The sequence below is a fragment of the Alternaria dauci genome, chromosome 3 (assembly GCF_042100115.1).
Source record: "Alternaria dauci strain A2016 chromosome 3, whole genome shotgun sequence".
Taxonomy (NCBI): Eukaryota; Fungi; Ascomycota; class Dothideomycetes; order Pleosporales; family Pleosporaceae; genus Alternaria; species Alternaria dauci.
In genome coordinates, this window is record NC_091274.1 from 3,149,821 (window position 1) to 3,163,715 (window position 13,895).

General features: G+C 50.6%; 4 protein-coding genes across 4 annotated transcripts; 2 read left to right on the plus strand and 2 right to left on the minus strand.

The window, feature by feature from the left end:
* Window positions 1–55: 55 nt before the first annotated feature.
* ACET3X_004668 (uncharacterized protein) lies at window positions 56–917 on the minus strand (the record flags this gene model as incomplete). The annotated part of the gene is made up of 3 exons (XM_069450897.1): window positions 56–583; window positions 631–692; window positions 746–917. The coding sequence occupies 3 exons, from the start codon at window positions 915–917 to the stop codon at window positions 56–58; spliced, it is 762 nt and encodes a 253-aa protein (XP_069308646.1).
* A 3,136-nt stretch (window positions 918–4,053) lies between these two features.
* Window positions 4,054–5,366, minus strand: ACET3X_004669 (uncharacterized protein; the record flags this gene model as incomplete). Its single annotated transcript, XM_069450899.1, has 6 exons — window positions 4,054–4,346; window positions 4,415–4,712; window positions 4,776–4,805; window positions 4,868–5,025; window positions 5,182–5,247; window positions 5,303–5,366. 6 exons carry the CDS (start codon window positions 5,364–5,366, stop codon window positions 4,054–4,056), a joined length of 909 nt encoding a protein of 302 aa, XP_069308647.1.
* A 955-nt stretch (window positions 5,367–6,321) lies between these two features.
* Window positions 6,322–8,024, plus strand: ACET3X_004670 (uncharacterized protein; the record flags this gene model as incomplete). The annotated part of the gene is made up of 2 exons (XM_069450900.1): window positions 6,322–6,816; window positions 7,200–8,024. The coding sequence occupies 2 exons, from the start codon at window positions 6,322–6,324 to the stop codon at window positions 8,022–8,024; spliced, it is 1,320 nt and encodes a 439-aa protein (XP_069308648.1).
* A 1,333-nt stretch (window positions 8,025–9,357) lies between these two features.
* ACET3X_004671 (uncharacterized protein) lies at window positions 9,358–11,502 on the plus strand (the record flags this gene model as incomplete). Its single annotated transcript, XM_069450901.1, has 4 exons — window positions 9,358–9,640; window positions 9,740–9,954; window positions 9,994–10,151; window positions 10,284–11,502. 4 exons carry the CDS (start codon window positions 9,358–9,360, stop codon window positions 11,500–11,502), a joined length of 1,875 nt encoding a protein of 624 aa, XP_069308649.1.
* Window positions 11,503–13,895: the final 2,393 nt, after the last annotated feature.

Below are 13,895 nucleotides of genomic sequence, written 5' to 3' on the forward strand. Positions count from 1 at the left end.
AAACAGAAAGTGAGAAGAGAGAGGTATTCATGTGAGCTTGCTATTGTATGAGAAGCTAAGGGGTAGATACGCCATTGTCGAGTATTGGGAATCCCTCATCGTTGAAATATACCGACTGCCCAGTCTGGTAAGAGTGTTGAAGCGCAGTGCAGATTTTACCTGCCTCGAAAGCATCTTCTGCGAGGCAAGTCAAAGGCTTGTCAAAGAGAACTGCATTGGCGAACTCCGTGATGTCCGTCAAAAACGTCTCAGGGAAGAGCTGAAAGGCGTCAGGTACAGTCTGCTTGCGAACGCCATGCCTGTCTCGAATCTCGACGTTGTTAGCAGCGCTGACGATACCGTGTCCTTTCGTACCGCACACGCGCGTGGAATCTTCGAACCCGTTTGTCGTCGTCCTAGCGAGGTGCGTTGTCCAGACTTTGCCGTTGGCGAACTCAACGAAGCCCCAGGCATTATCGGCGTCTCCAAATGCGGCGAGATCAGTATAGACAGCTCGTTGTCCAATAGCTGTTACGCGATTTACTTGCCGCTTCGGATTTGCAAGTCCGGACTTTACGTCTAGAAGATACCGTCCAGTATCGATCTGCATATGGTTTAGCCGTGACCACTCGAAGCAAGGGATTGGCTCACATGATGAATGCCCATGTCAAGAAAAATGCCGCCAGAATGCACAGCGAATGCAACAAAGTGAGCTGTGACTGTGAGCTAACGGTGTACTGCACCTAACGCACGTACGTTAACTTACCTGCAGGATCTTGTACGTCGCTCATCCAGGTCTCAACGGCATGGATCTCACCGAGCTCCCCACTGTCAACGAGAGCCTTAGCCTCACGATATGACTTATCATCCAAATCAGAATGAGCTTTGTTCTTTTGCTGGTAGGAAATGCGTCCGTTTGGCGAGATGAAGACGTACATCGCCGGGTGAAGGGAACAAGGAACTTGAGATCTGGTCGGGACTAGGCCTTTTCGATCACGGTAGCGGTAGTGACGACGTCCACAGAGATTGGCTTTTCGCACATGACGTGTAGTCCCAGATCGAGAGCTTCAACAATCAAAGGGGTTGCTCGTAGGCTAAGATCCGGGCTCGTATAACGCCTAATCGGCCCAGACCGAAAAGTGCGAACTTTAGACGAGGAATTGCAGCCATTGTGATGATGTGTATGGCGTTGGCGCTCGGACGACTGGGTTTGCGTGGACAACGAGGGTACAGAAGAAAAGTAAGAAGAACAAGTTGGACCTGTTCAAAATGTAGACCGGGCAGAGTCTTCTCAAGAGTGTACTCCCAACACGCATACGGCGCCTTCTATTGAGAACGCTCTTTCTTGAACGCTATATATTTGACGTAAGACCAAGTTAGCATTTCGGCGAGTCACTCCCCATTTGCAACGAGGCGCGAGAATCGGCGGAGCATATGCGACACAGTGGATAGCATCCACTCGAAAGCTGTTGGATTGCAGGTCTCCAGTTCAGGCTGTTGCGGCTCCAGACTCTTGGGCTGCGGGGGCCCCGCGTCTTTTGTGGAGATGCGCTATTCCCAGTGTGGCAATTTTCGCCGACCGAGTACGAAGATCTCCGAAGCAGGCGACTTCCCCCAAGCAATTGTTTTCTCCGTCTTCCACCATCCTTCCCCGAATAACAAAATTGCGAGCGCTCACGTGCGTATCATGCCCCTGCAACGTCGGCCGAGAACTAGACCATGCGAGCATTGCAAGCGTTAGTGGAGACCTGGCGGGTTCCTGTGATATTCAACGTGCTGACGAGAACCACGTGGAAGTGAAGCATCTCAGATGTACGTCCGGTACCGAATCCAGTATATCTCGTCAAAGAATCTTGTCTGATCATGATGTGACGGCTCGCTAAGCGATGGCGAATGTCCTTGCGCATGCTGCCAGAAAGCGGGTGTCGAGTGCAAGCCTGGCAATCGGTCTCTACGTGTCAGGGCGTATATGCCAGCGACAAAGAGGGCTGGGCCCGAGACAGTTCCTTCAACTTCGGCGAATCATGCCCAGGACGTCTTCTCCACGTTCGCTGTTCCTATGCTGAATTCAGACCCTATGCCACCCTTCGCGTACTGTTCGCCGGCCACTTGAGTGGCCGGCGGGATACTAACGGGCTTCCACCCAGTGGCACAAATCCGATTCAGAGACCCTTTTCAGGAGACTCGCCGCTGTCCCAACCCCAGTCGACTGGTGGCAGAGAGGGGGATGCTCCTTCAAGGACTATGGCCCGAGACCGTCAACCGTATGATGAAGGACAGACAGCCTTGCTTAACGATGGTTCGGATAGTCTTGGGCCATCCCCAAGTATGCATAGCTATTCCAGAGATTTGGATAGAGGTGAGGTCATGGCAGCTGACCTGGCGCCAATGTTGCTTCCATCTTGGAGTTTCCAGGACATGCCTAATCCTCCTACAACGCCTGGTCCGCTGGGTCCACAAGAAGCATGTCTCATCCGTTACTTCGCACAAGAGCTGGCCACAACAGTAAGTTATCAGGCTCTGGAACGGATGCTCGGCGTAAAGGTTTAATTGTCACCATGTAGTTCGATACCACGGATAGAACCGGCCATTTCGCTACGCATCTTCCTTTGCGAGCGTTGAAGAATTCCTTAGTTCTCAACGCCATCTGCGGAATTTCCGCTCAATACTTACTACGCATGTCTACGAAGTCATCGTCGCCAGGTGTTGTTGAGTTTCAAGGGACACAGCTCCCACATCTTACCGAGGAGTCAGTGATACAGTACCAAAGTACTTGCATTAATCTTCTTATCGATGCTTCTACCAACTCAGAGGGAAACGCAGACGGCGACATATTATCAGCGATTACCATCCTCCTATTCCATGAACAAAACGATGGTGAGAACATACATCCCTACTGCTCTTGCCTTTCCACTTGGTTACCTGCAGCGACTCCTCCTAACAAGACATGATAATCTAACTCCGCGTATCTAGTTTTGATGACCGGATCAGACTTTGAAGTCTTTCAACGAGCGGTCCAACATAACTTTGAGGCGCAGTTCGCCCAAGGCCGCGGGTTGGGACAGGCGTTACCCAGCCTTTTCACCCCCCTTCCCATCTTTCAACCAAGCCACCTTTCTGCGAACATTGCTGCATACCTTGTAGCCCTGCGGATGGAGATTTGGGCTGTGTTGTTGTACCAGCGTCCCATGAGATTACCACTCCCATCGTTCAAGGACTGCCGACATGTCGACGATGGTGGGGTGGATGACGATTATCTATGGACCAGAAGGGTCCTCGTATGGTGCGCACATGTACTAAAGCTTCATTTCGGTAGCGATGGAATTGCGGTTAGCGGTGAGGGCTACGCAAGCGCATCAGAGCTGTGGGGCGCGCTTAAGGCCTTTGAGTTCGATTGGGACACGCGACCACCCCCCTGCTTTCAACCGCTCTACTTTCGGGAAAACTTACCGGAACAGGGACGCTATTTCCCCGGATTGTGGTTGGCCAATCCATGCCAAGTCATGGCTCTCCAGCACATTGAATTCGGGCGAATGATGCTAGCTAGCCATGAAGCAAAGCTGCAGAACCGGAGGCTAGGCGGGGGTGAGCTCGCGTCCCAGGCTTCTGAGGCGCTCTTCTTGCATTCCATGAGAACTATTTGCGGACTTGCAGCATGTCACTCAGATCGACACGAGGCCCTCACGGGTGCAGCTGTAGCGATTTCCATGTGCGGCAAGTACGTACGCAGTTCTGGGGAGCGAGCAGCTTTGATGTCAATCCTCAAAAAGCTCAGGAACGATTTTGCTTGGAATATTAGTCACGCTGTGAATGCGCTTAGTAGTGGGGCTGGAGATGCCACGCAAGGTGAGGTACGCACTTAGTGGGCATGTCTCACCAGAACATCGACCACATCTTGTTAAGCTATGATATTGATGTGGTGTTTGAAGTGGTTCCTAGAGCGACGCGGCTCTAGCGATATGGCTCACAGGATGGTGGTGAAGAAAGGGAAGGGAATGTGACGAAATGGAGTAGCACGACTTTAGGGAATAGTACCGTGTAGTTTCTCCTCAAAGCAAGTGTACTATAGCCTATCTAGCGAGAACTTGCGACAGGGCCATACCAATCGTCGAATCCGAGATCCCAACCCCACATCGGGGTGTTGATGCGCCTTGCCTTGCCATTGGCAGCCAGATTATCCAGTAGCGCTATATCCTCATCGGATAACTCGATGACTGTCTTGTTGCTGACGATCCTCTCCTTATGTACAGATTTTGGCAAGACAACCACTCCTTTGTTGACATGGTAGCTGATCAGAATAGTAGCAGAAGACACATTGTATTTCTTTGCAACATTCTGAATATCTTCGTCGGACATGATAGGTGCACCTAGGATACAAAGTTGAGGTTAGCAACAGCTTAGTAGAATTTTATGACATGGAAAATCTTCCACTTACCCAGTGAGCCAAGTGGTGAATAGGCCTCCAGCAATATATTATGCTTCGCACAGAATTCCCGGAGCTTATGTTGCGGCAGAAAAGGGTGTAGCTCTACTTGGTTGACTGCGGGGACAACCTTCCAGGTCTTGCTCAGCTTCTCCAAGTAGGGAATCGACCAATTGGCAACACCGATAGCCTTGACTTTGCCAGAATTGTAAACATCTTCCATCTGACGCCAAGTCTCGCTTTGGTCCCACTTTCGGTCAACAGATTGTGTGCCGTCTGGATTGACGGGGAGAAGCTCGCTAGATTCGTTCTATAGCGGTATCGTTCTATCAGTTTTCTGGGCAGACCGATACAGGGAAGAAGTTGGACTTACAGGAACCAGACGCACCGGCCAGTGAATGAGCTATCGAAATTTCAGATCATCAGAGTTCTGTATATCTATCGCGATGCCAGCTTGGCACGTACGTAAAGATCGAGGTAGTCTGTACCCAGGGCGTCTAGGGATTTCTGGAGACCCTCCTTAACATTGGGCTGATGGGTGTTCCAAAGCTTGCTTGTCAAGAATATCTCCTCACGAGGTACGCCGCTGTCCTCAATGCCTTGGCCGACCTCATGTTCGTTGCCTTATGTATGACTTTGAGTTAGTTTTCGGAATGCATTTCGAATTTGTCGCAATGGATCCTACCATAGATCCTATTTAATAATTGGTTAGCGCAATGTTCAACACTACTGGAGAGGATGAAGTTGTCATCGCACCTACAAAGCTGCGTCGATGTGACGGTAACCCTGTTTCAGAGCAAAAGACACTGCGTCGCGGACCTCGCCTGGCTCTGCTCTCCAGATACCTTTACAATAACAATCAGTCTTTATTTCCATTACTCTGTCTAACATCGAACCTACCCAAACCAACAGCAGGGATGGTCTTCCCTGTGTTGAGCTTGAAATGGGAGGCTACAGGGGTCATATCGGTTGTGGTCGTGTTTTACGAGACTGAGGCTGTATCCTCGGTCTGGCCTGTGATTTTTGAAACAAATGAAGAGCCCACGCTCTGGACGGCAGGTGCAAGCGCAGAGTTTCCGTGATGAGTATCAGAGGGTAGCAGACTGATGGGTTGGCTGTGCTGAATTCTCACGTTATCGTCGTCGCGTTTATGTAGGAGAGGGATACACACTCGAAGGATGATAACTTAGTAGTTAGCCTGATGTTCGCCGAAGCTCCTGCCTGCAACCTATGGCGAGATCACGGGCCTACATCAAAAGTTTCGCCGAACAAGAATTGGGCTTTGGTCTGAAAATAGCAACATCTGCCATGCGAAGAAGTCTGGCAATTATCCTAGCCACTATGACATGATGTTAGACATGTCGAAGTTACCATGGTACTGTTTACCTTCAGTTTGTTTCGATTATTGAACACGTAGCGCTTCCACCGTACTCCGTCGGCCGCGTAAGCAGCACAAGTTGGTTGGGTCGCCGAATATTGACGGATCGGGGTATTTTCGCCGGTGGCACTGTCTTTCTCTACGTTAGTCCCCAGATTATGCGCACCTGAATTGAAGAAACGACTAGCCCGAGTGCTCCCTGTTCGTAAACAGTGATCAACCCTCAAGCGTTATAGCTCGGAAGGGCGAGTGCCATCAAATGTGGGGTTCTGGCCAATGCAATCCCGCGTGCAATGATTCGATCTTATACTCCGGCTTATGCATGCCCAATTCCTTTACCCCGTACACATTCATGCCCCATGGGGTCGGTGATGCCAATGTCTCGGCGCTTCTGGGTGGTTCCGGGGTTTTTTGTCTCGTGGCTTACCTCTTCTATGGTGAGGTGCTTATGAAGCTCATCACTTCTCTTTTGAACTCTACTCTCCATCGCCAACCCACCTCAGCAATCTCTTACCTCTTGTTCCTTATTCACTGCTTCACGATGGAGAAGACCGATTACTACGATCAGCTTTCGAAAATAGATGCCGAAACTGCCAGAATAGAGAACCTTGAGCAGAACAAGATTGTCGATGTTAACGGCGCCGATATCTCATACGGGAAGAATGGCATTCCAGGGCTTATTGGGTCGCCTTACGTCTTTGGTGCAGCTTGCCTGGCGTCATTAGGCGGCTTTTCCTTTGGCTACGACCAGGGAGTCATCTCTATCATTAACGTAATGCCACAGTTTCACGCGGTATACCCCAGGAAAGAGACTGCGTTCAGGAAAAGTTTCATGACTGGTATGCTGGAACTCGGTGCATTTGTTGGATGTATCTTTATGCCGGCGCTGGCCGATAGAATTTCCCGCAAGTGGGCCTTGGCAGTCGCCGTTGTCATCTTCAACATCGGTGCTATCATGCAGACGGCAGCTCCAAATTACAGGGTGTTGGTTGCTGGGAGAACTATTGGTAGCATCGGAGTGGGAACACTAGCAATGGTAAGCTTCGCTTCTTGTTTTTCCGCTATTCTAGAGAGCCACAATGCTAACCTGAACGCCTCGGAAAATAGGGCGCGCCCATCTACATATCGGAACTCTCTCCACCGAATCTTCGAGGTACACTGTTAGTATTGGAATCAATATGTATCGTTTCCGGCGTCGTCATATCCTTCTATACCACTTACGGCACGCGTCATATCGCCAGCGAGGCATCGTTTTGACTTCCTTTTGGCCTACAAATGGTCAACGCTACATTCCTTGGGGTTGGGCTTCTTTTCTACCCGTTTCCTCCTCGATGGCTTGCCCTCGTTGGCCGTAAGGAAGAATGCCTACAAAGCCTAAGGCGTCTCCGAGGTCTTCCCGAGACAGATCCTCGCGTCCAGGCGGAGTTCAATGCTATTCTCACTGAGGTAGAAGTCGAGAAGTCGCTGCAGGAGAAGCATCACCCAGGAGTGTCCGGGATCAAACTAGAGATACTTGGCTGGCTGTACCTACTCAAGAAGAAGACATGGCGCCGCACGGCCGTGGCTGTTGGAGCTACCTTCTTCCAGCAGTTTTCTGGGGTCAACGGCTTCATTTACTACGCCCCCACGCTGTTCGCCTCCCTTGGTCAAGATCCGGAGATGGCACTTACTATGTCTGGTATCTTTAACATCCTGCAGCTAGTGGGTGTAGCCCTTTGCTTCGTCATCATCGACCATGTCGGCCGCAGACCTTTGGCCATCTTTGGTGCTCTTGGTGGCGCTATCACCTGGGGGATCATGGCAGTGTTGACTGGGCTCTACTCGGATGACTGGTCTTCCAACACTTCGGCAGGATGGGCAACCGTGGCGATGGCGTTTATATTTATTCTGGTCTTTGGAATGTCGTACTCCTGTCTTGGTTGGGTTCTGCCAGCGGAAGTTTACACGGGTAGCTCTCGAGCCAAAGGCGTTGCTCTTGCGGTGTGTGTGAACTGGCTCTGCGACTTTACTGTTGGTGTCGCCACTCCACCTATGCTTGAGAGCATCGGATTTGGTATGTATGTATTCTATGGGTCTATGTGCTTCCTGGCGTCTATATGGGCCTACTTTATGGTTCCAGAGACGATGGGTAAGACTTTAGAGCAGATGGATTTTGTCTTTAGAGATGGTGCCGCCCAGGAAGAGATGGAGATCCTTGAGTCCCGCGTTTGCCGAGGAGTCGGGGCTGACCACGGGGCAGTGTGAGATCCAGCCTATGGATCAAAGGAATTAGGTATTGTGTCTTGATTCAAAGCCGGTGAAAGACGTGCGAGGTTCAGATTCGAATCATTCCTGTTTTAAGAGACATAGCGACCAAACCGTAGCAAATACACCTCTAAACACAGCAAGAGAAGCGTCTCCTTACCCACATAATAAGTAGAAAGAAGATTGCGCAACCGTGAAATCATTCTAGAAGGAATTCAGTATAAACGCGGTCATTGGCTACTAGGCATACCGAGATTTACGGTTGCTGTAGTTTTAGCAACGTTTCCTGGAGTTAAGTGATTACGCGTAACATGGGATTAATCAACGCACAGCATTCGTAACGCATGACTGAGCTGGACTTGAACGTGAAACCCAGATAAAGAGGAAGGATTACTGTCCAGATCGCTGCGTGCAGTCGTTATCAGTAGGTATGAACCTTCATGAAAATCATATTCATCACAGGGAACATATCTGGCAAAGGAATCAACACGGATCATCTGTATCATGGAGGAGAAGTGGTCCGAGAAGACACTGATGGAACATTGTCTGTCAGATATGCTAGCCCAGCACCGCACCAGCAATTTTCAGAGTGCGCGAACCTTGCAGCCTTTCCAGATCGGGAGCCGGCGGTCATGGAAAGTAGTATTTCAAGCTACCTAGCCAGGCCGCGCTTCTGCAGTATCGTCGTACGTCAACTTTTCTAGGAACATGCATGAATCGACCCAGCCTTCGGGGAACGACATTTACGGACGATGCGTTTCTTGCGGGGATCTTTAGTTGATGCATTCGCCGAAATCTGCCGTTTTGGGTAAAGTGCGGGGTCCTTCAGCTCCGTCAGGCGGTACCCCACGTTTCGCTATCTCTCCTTTCCAGCACCAGCACTCGGTCATGGAGAAAACTCTAACGCTCACCCCTGCATTGCCCAAGACGAACTGTATGCAATGTTCGATGTTTGCCCATGACGACGTGTCAGCAACGGCGAGAAGAGTGGAGCCCAAAACTGCCTTGTTACGCGAATGGCCAGACCTGCCGTTTTTGTAGCTGGCCCTTCATGTCTTCGCCTCTCCTAGCGCTGGGAACCAACCATAGGAACCCGAACTATACTCATAGAGGCAGGCCAAACTGCAGGGAGGCAGACGCGTACTTTCCGCCGGGACAAATCACTTCAGGTAATGCTAGGAAGTCCTGTGATCGGGGTGGGTGCCTCTACATGACCGTCCCAAGTCTATAAGAGCCTGCCTTGACGCTGAAATATCATCACCCGTAATTGGCAGCTTCAATTGCACTGTCGACCTTTTGCCATTCCATACAAGTTACCCGACACGATAAGTTCATGAAGCAAGACAAAACAATGGGTTCTATCGATACCATGCCCACGGCGGAATTTAAGTCCGACATCTTCATCGGTAAACACGAGGTGACAAAGCCTCCCGTAGCCGATGATTTTATGTACGACTTCAAATACAATCATCCCCTCCCCACGACCGATCTACGGGGCATTGACATACCCGCCGATTGTAAAGCTCAAGTCGAGGCAGAGGGTATTGTGGGAAGGCTTTCCAATGCCATGAAGAACGGAGACGCTCATGCGTTTGCCGACCTATTTCTCAACTATGGTGAGTCTTCATATATCCTGCATCCTAGTGACGCACTGCTTGAGGACTAGTGTGGCGTGTTTTTGAGCTAATGCTAACATTTGCTCCTTTGTTTCACAGGCGTGTGGCGTGACAAGTTGCCATTCACATGGGATTTCCGCACGTTCAATTGGCGGCCAGCAATCCTAAAAGCTGCAACCGATCTATTCCCCCAGACTCGAGCGAGAAACTTCCAATTTCTTCGCCCTGCACCAAAGATTGCTCGACCATATCCCGACTTTGCTTACCTTCAATTTGTCGTATCTTTCGAGACAGATACCGTAGTCGCTTCGGCGGTTATCAATTCCGTTCTTACCAAGAATGAGGGATGAAAGATCTACACGATGCATACAGTTGCAGAAGAGCTGATCGATCATCCTGAAGTTCCCCCTGAGGATGGGCACATGACTGGTTTGATTAGTTGGGAGAAGCAGAGAGCGCTAGACGTTGATGCCGCTGATCCCGAGGTTCTCATCATTGGTGGTGGACAAAAGTAAGCGCCCTAGTACAATTCCCATGTCCTCTCACCCCTTCCCACTTTTATTGTCGTATTTTAAACGCAACCCTGCAGGTCTCGCGGCAATGTCATGAACTCAGATCTCATTTACTAACTTGCGTATCACAGTGGTTTAGCCATGGCAGCACGACTCAAAGCCCTTGGCATGGACAGCTTGATCATCGAGAAAAGCGATGAGGTGGGTGATATATGGCGGAAGCGTTACGAATACCTTTCTCTGCATTTTCCCCACTGGCCCGATGCGCTGCCTTACTTCCCATACCCCAAGGGCTGGCCAACCTATACTCCAGCTCAAAAGCAAGGTCTTTATATGCAGTGGTACGCTTCAGCACTCGAATTGAACGTCTGGACAAAATCCACCATCACCGACGCCAAGCAAGATGAGCAAGGCCACTGGACCATTGCTGTGAACAAGGAAGGCAGAGAAATTCGAGTACTTCACCCAAAGCAGCTGGTGATTGCTACCTCGCTCTGCGGTCTACCCTCAATGCCAGATGTCCCTGGCATAGATAGGTTCAAAGGTACAATTCGGCACTCTAGCGCTCATGACAGCTCTCGAGGCTTCAAGAAAGTCTGTGTCATTGGAACGTCATCCTCTGCGTTCGATACGGCTTACGACTGCTCTCGTCGCGGCATCGATGTTACCCTCCTTCAGCGATCCCCAACTTATGTCATGTCTCTTACCCATTCCGTACCGCGTATCCTAGGAGGCTATGCTCCGGATAGTAGGACCCGTGATATCCCGAACTTGGAGGAGCAGGATCGACTGTTCTTTGCAACTCCATGCGGCCCTGGTGAAGAGCTTGGTAGGCGCAATGCAAAGGTCTTGGAGGATCTTGACAAGCCATTACTCGATGGTTTGAATGCTAAAGGTTTGCGAACATGGCGGGGTCAGCGCAATACAGGGAATGCGACACTAGGCCAGACTCGTAATGGCGGGTTCTACTTCGACGCCGGTGCCTGCGAGGAGATAATAGACGGCAAGATCAAGGTTGAGCAGGGTTATATCGATCACTTTACGGAGGAAAACGTGGTCCTAAATGGAGATCGAGAGAGAGAGTTCGATCTGGTTGTCTTTGCCACTGGCTTCACAAACACCATCGAGTCTATCCGTGCTACACTTGGAGATGAGATTGCGAGCAGGGCTGGACCCATCTGGGGCGTGGATGAGGAGGGGGAGGCCAAGACGGCGTTCAGGGAGTCTGGTGTACCAAATCTCTGGATTATGGTCGGCTTTCTACCCATGACTCGTTACATCTCCAAGCTGCTTGCATTGCGGCTGAAAGCACTTAAAGATGGTATCGCTCACCTGCCGTATAAGAGTTAAGCATAACTCCTCGTAGCCTAAAGACTATAATACTGCAAATTCCCCATTCTTTATTCTATATTCTGTATTGCAGATGTGTTATCGCACAAGAAACTGATTCACTTTGGTGCATCATGGCTCTTCCCTAACACTACGCGATAGAGATCATTGCGCGCATGTACACGCTAACCAAGAGCGGAAAGAGATTCCGGCATAGCTCGTCATGCAGCCCCCGCTGTTTTTAGGTCGAGATCGCTATCTGTGGTTTCCTTAGGGAGTTTAACAGGCGTTTTGGCTTGAGATCACATCAAAGCACGTTCTTGTTCGTGCTGGATTGATCGTGAATTCTTTGGCTCTGGTTCTCTCTGACGTCATGCGCGGCGAACGTAGCCAAGGAACAACACGCAAACATTCCCAGCCGCGACGGACTCACAAACTAGGCGGCTGCTCGACCTGCCGTCGCCGCCATGTCAAATGTGACCAGTCACGGCCACACTGCGCCGTATGCCGTAATGCCGGCCTACAGTGTGGAGGCTTTCCGTCTCAGATCCGCTGGGCTTCCATGTCCACCGGCCCGCCAGCTCCCAAGTCGGCCCAAACACCGCCATCTGCCCGAAAGTCAGCAGTACCCCAGAATATAACGGCGTCACATAACGCAACATCAACGCGGTCCAACCAACGTCCGCTACCCATCAGCAGCCAATCAGAACGGCCTGAAGGAACAGCTGTCCCCGACGTCCTGCAACACGACGACCAAGTGGTTAGACAATCTACATTACCGGCGCGCACCTCTTCTCCAGCAGAATCTTCCCTTCTCTTCCAGAATATCGCGTATGCGAGTGCAGAAATACCTAGCCATACACCAGCATGTCCGCCTCCTACGCTTCCCATGGGAGACATGGGCCACGTGGACAACGACGGAGGTTTCTGGATAGATGATCACGATCTTTTCGGCTACCACGTAGCAAACTCCTTCTCCGATTTGGACTCGTTGCTCGATGACTGTGCCGGCCTCGGGTGGAGTGACTTGTTTGGCTCCACGATGAGCTTTTCAACACCTACCATCCACGACGAAACATATCATGATTCGATCGAAGTTTTAGCCCATACTACTAGTCAGTCACATGGTTTCAACGATGGAGGTCAGATTCCACGGCATACAATCGAATCCGAACACCTTCTGGATATGCAAAGTATAGCGATTTTGGCGGCAGCATCAAGCCCACAACCTCCCCCATACGTACAAATGGAATTAGATATTGCCGAAGTCCTAGAGGATGCAAAAGTGCTCTTGAAGCACTTTCGAGATGTTGTGGTCCCCCAGTTCGCTCCGCTGCCAATGGACTCGAAGTCGCCATGGGAACTCCTCAATTGGAGCAGTGCTGTGCGCACTCTTGCTGACATAACCTACCTCCAGAGTTCCGATGTCAAGCAAGCAAATTTGGCTAATCTGTTCGCCATCCTTGGCTGCTCCGCACATATCATTACCAAAACGCAAAGCTATCCTGACACTCTGTCGAACCAGAGGGGAGCCCAAATTCTGGATTATGCCTCACGCCATGCTAAGAGCCATATACAGGAGTCTTTGAGATTGGAAACAGCTGGTCCAAGAAAGGCCAAATACAAAGACCAGCTAATGGCCCTCTTCAGTCTCATTGCGCTTGCGGTATGCATCCCTCCCCTATCGTGGAAGCCATGCTGAATGCCAATAGACCTTAAGCGGCAACTCGAACGACGCTAGGTGTTACATCATTGACGCAGAGCGTCTGATGAGACTACGAGGACTGGCCAAGCGAGAATTCTCTCGCAAAGCCCGATTGTTGCACCACGTGTATACCTGGCTCAGAATCATCGGCGAAAGCACTTTCACCCTGCATGACCACTCCAGTTTTGATTTTCAGGCGAAGATAGAAAGAACTACCCAGAATGGAATCGCAGTCTCTGGCGTTTCGTCGACCTCAGAGCAGAATGTAGCGTTGGCAGATGAGCACCCTGAGCTTGACGATTTCCTCCGAGTGGAAACACATGGCCCAGATAGCGACACAGAAGTTGGTACCTCGAAAGACCAAGAAGCTGGACTCCGAGACATCCATCTATCAGATCTACGCCGATGGCCAAAAACACTCTACATGGATATTTATGGGATTCCAGAGGATTGGCTCAGCCTTGTCTCGCAAACCACTAGAGTCGCCAACGTCATCGAATTTCTTGAGAAAACGCCCTCACAAGCTCCACGAACTTTTACAGACTCTTTGCAAAAGAAGATAACGCGATTAGAGCACATGGTCTGTTCTTTTTCCGCTCAGCACAGCATGCCCGGAGCTCCTCTACCGCGAAATGACAACAATGAGGTTGCACCGAATCATTCGGTGTCCAGTCGAGCAATGTTGAGAGCTATGGGCTCAGCGTTGGTC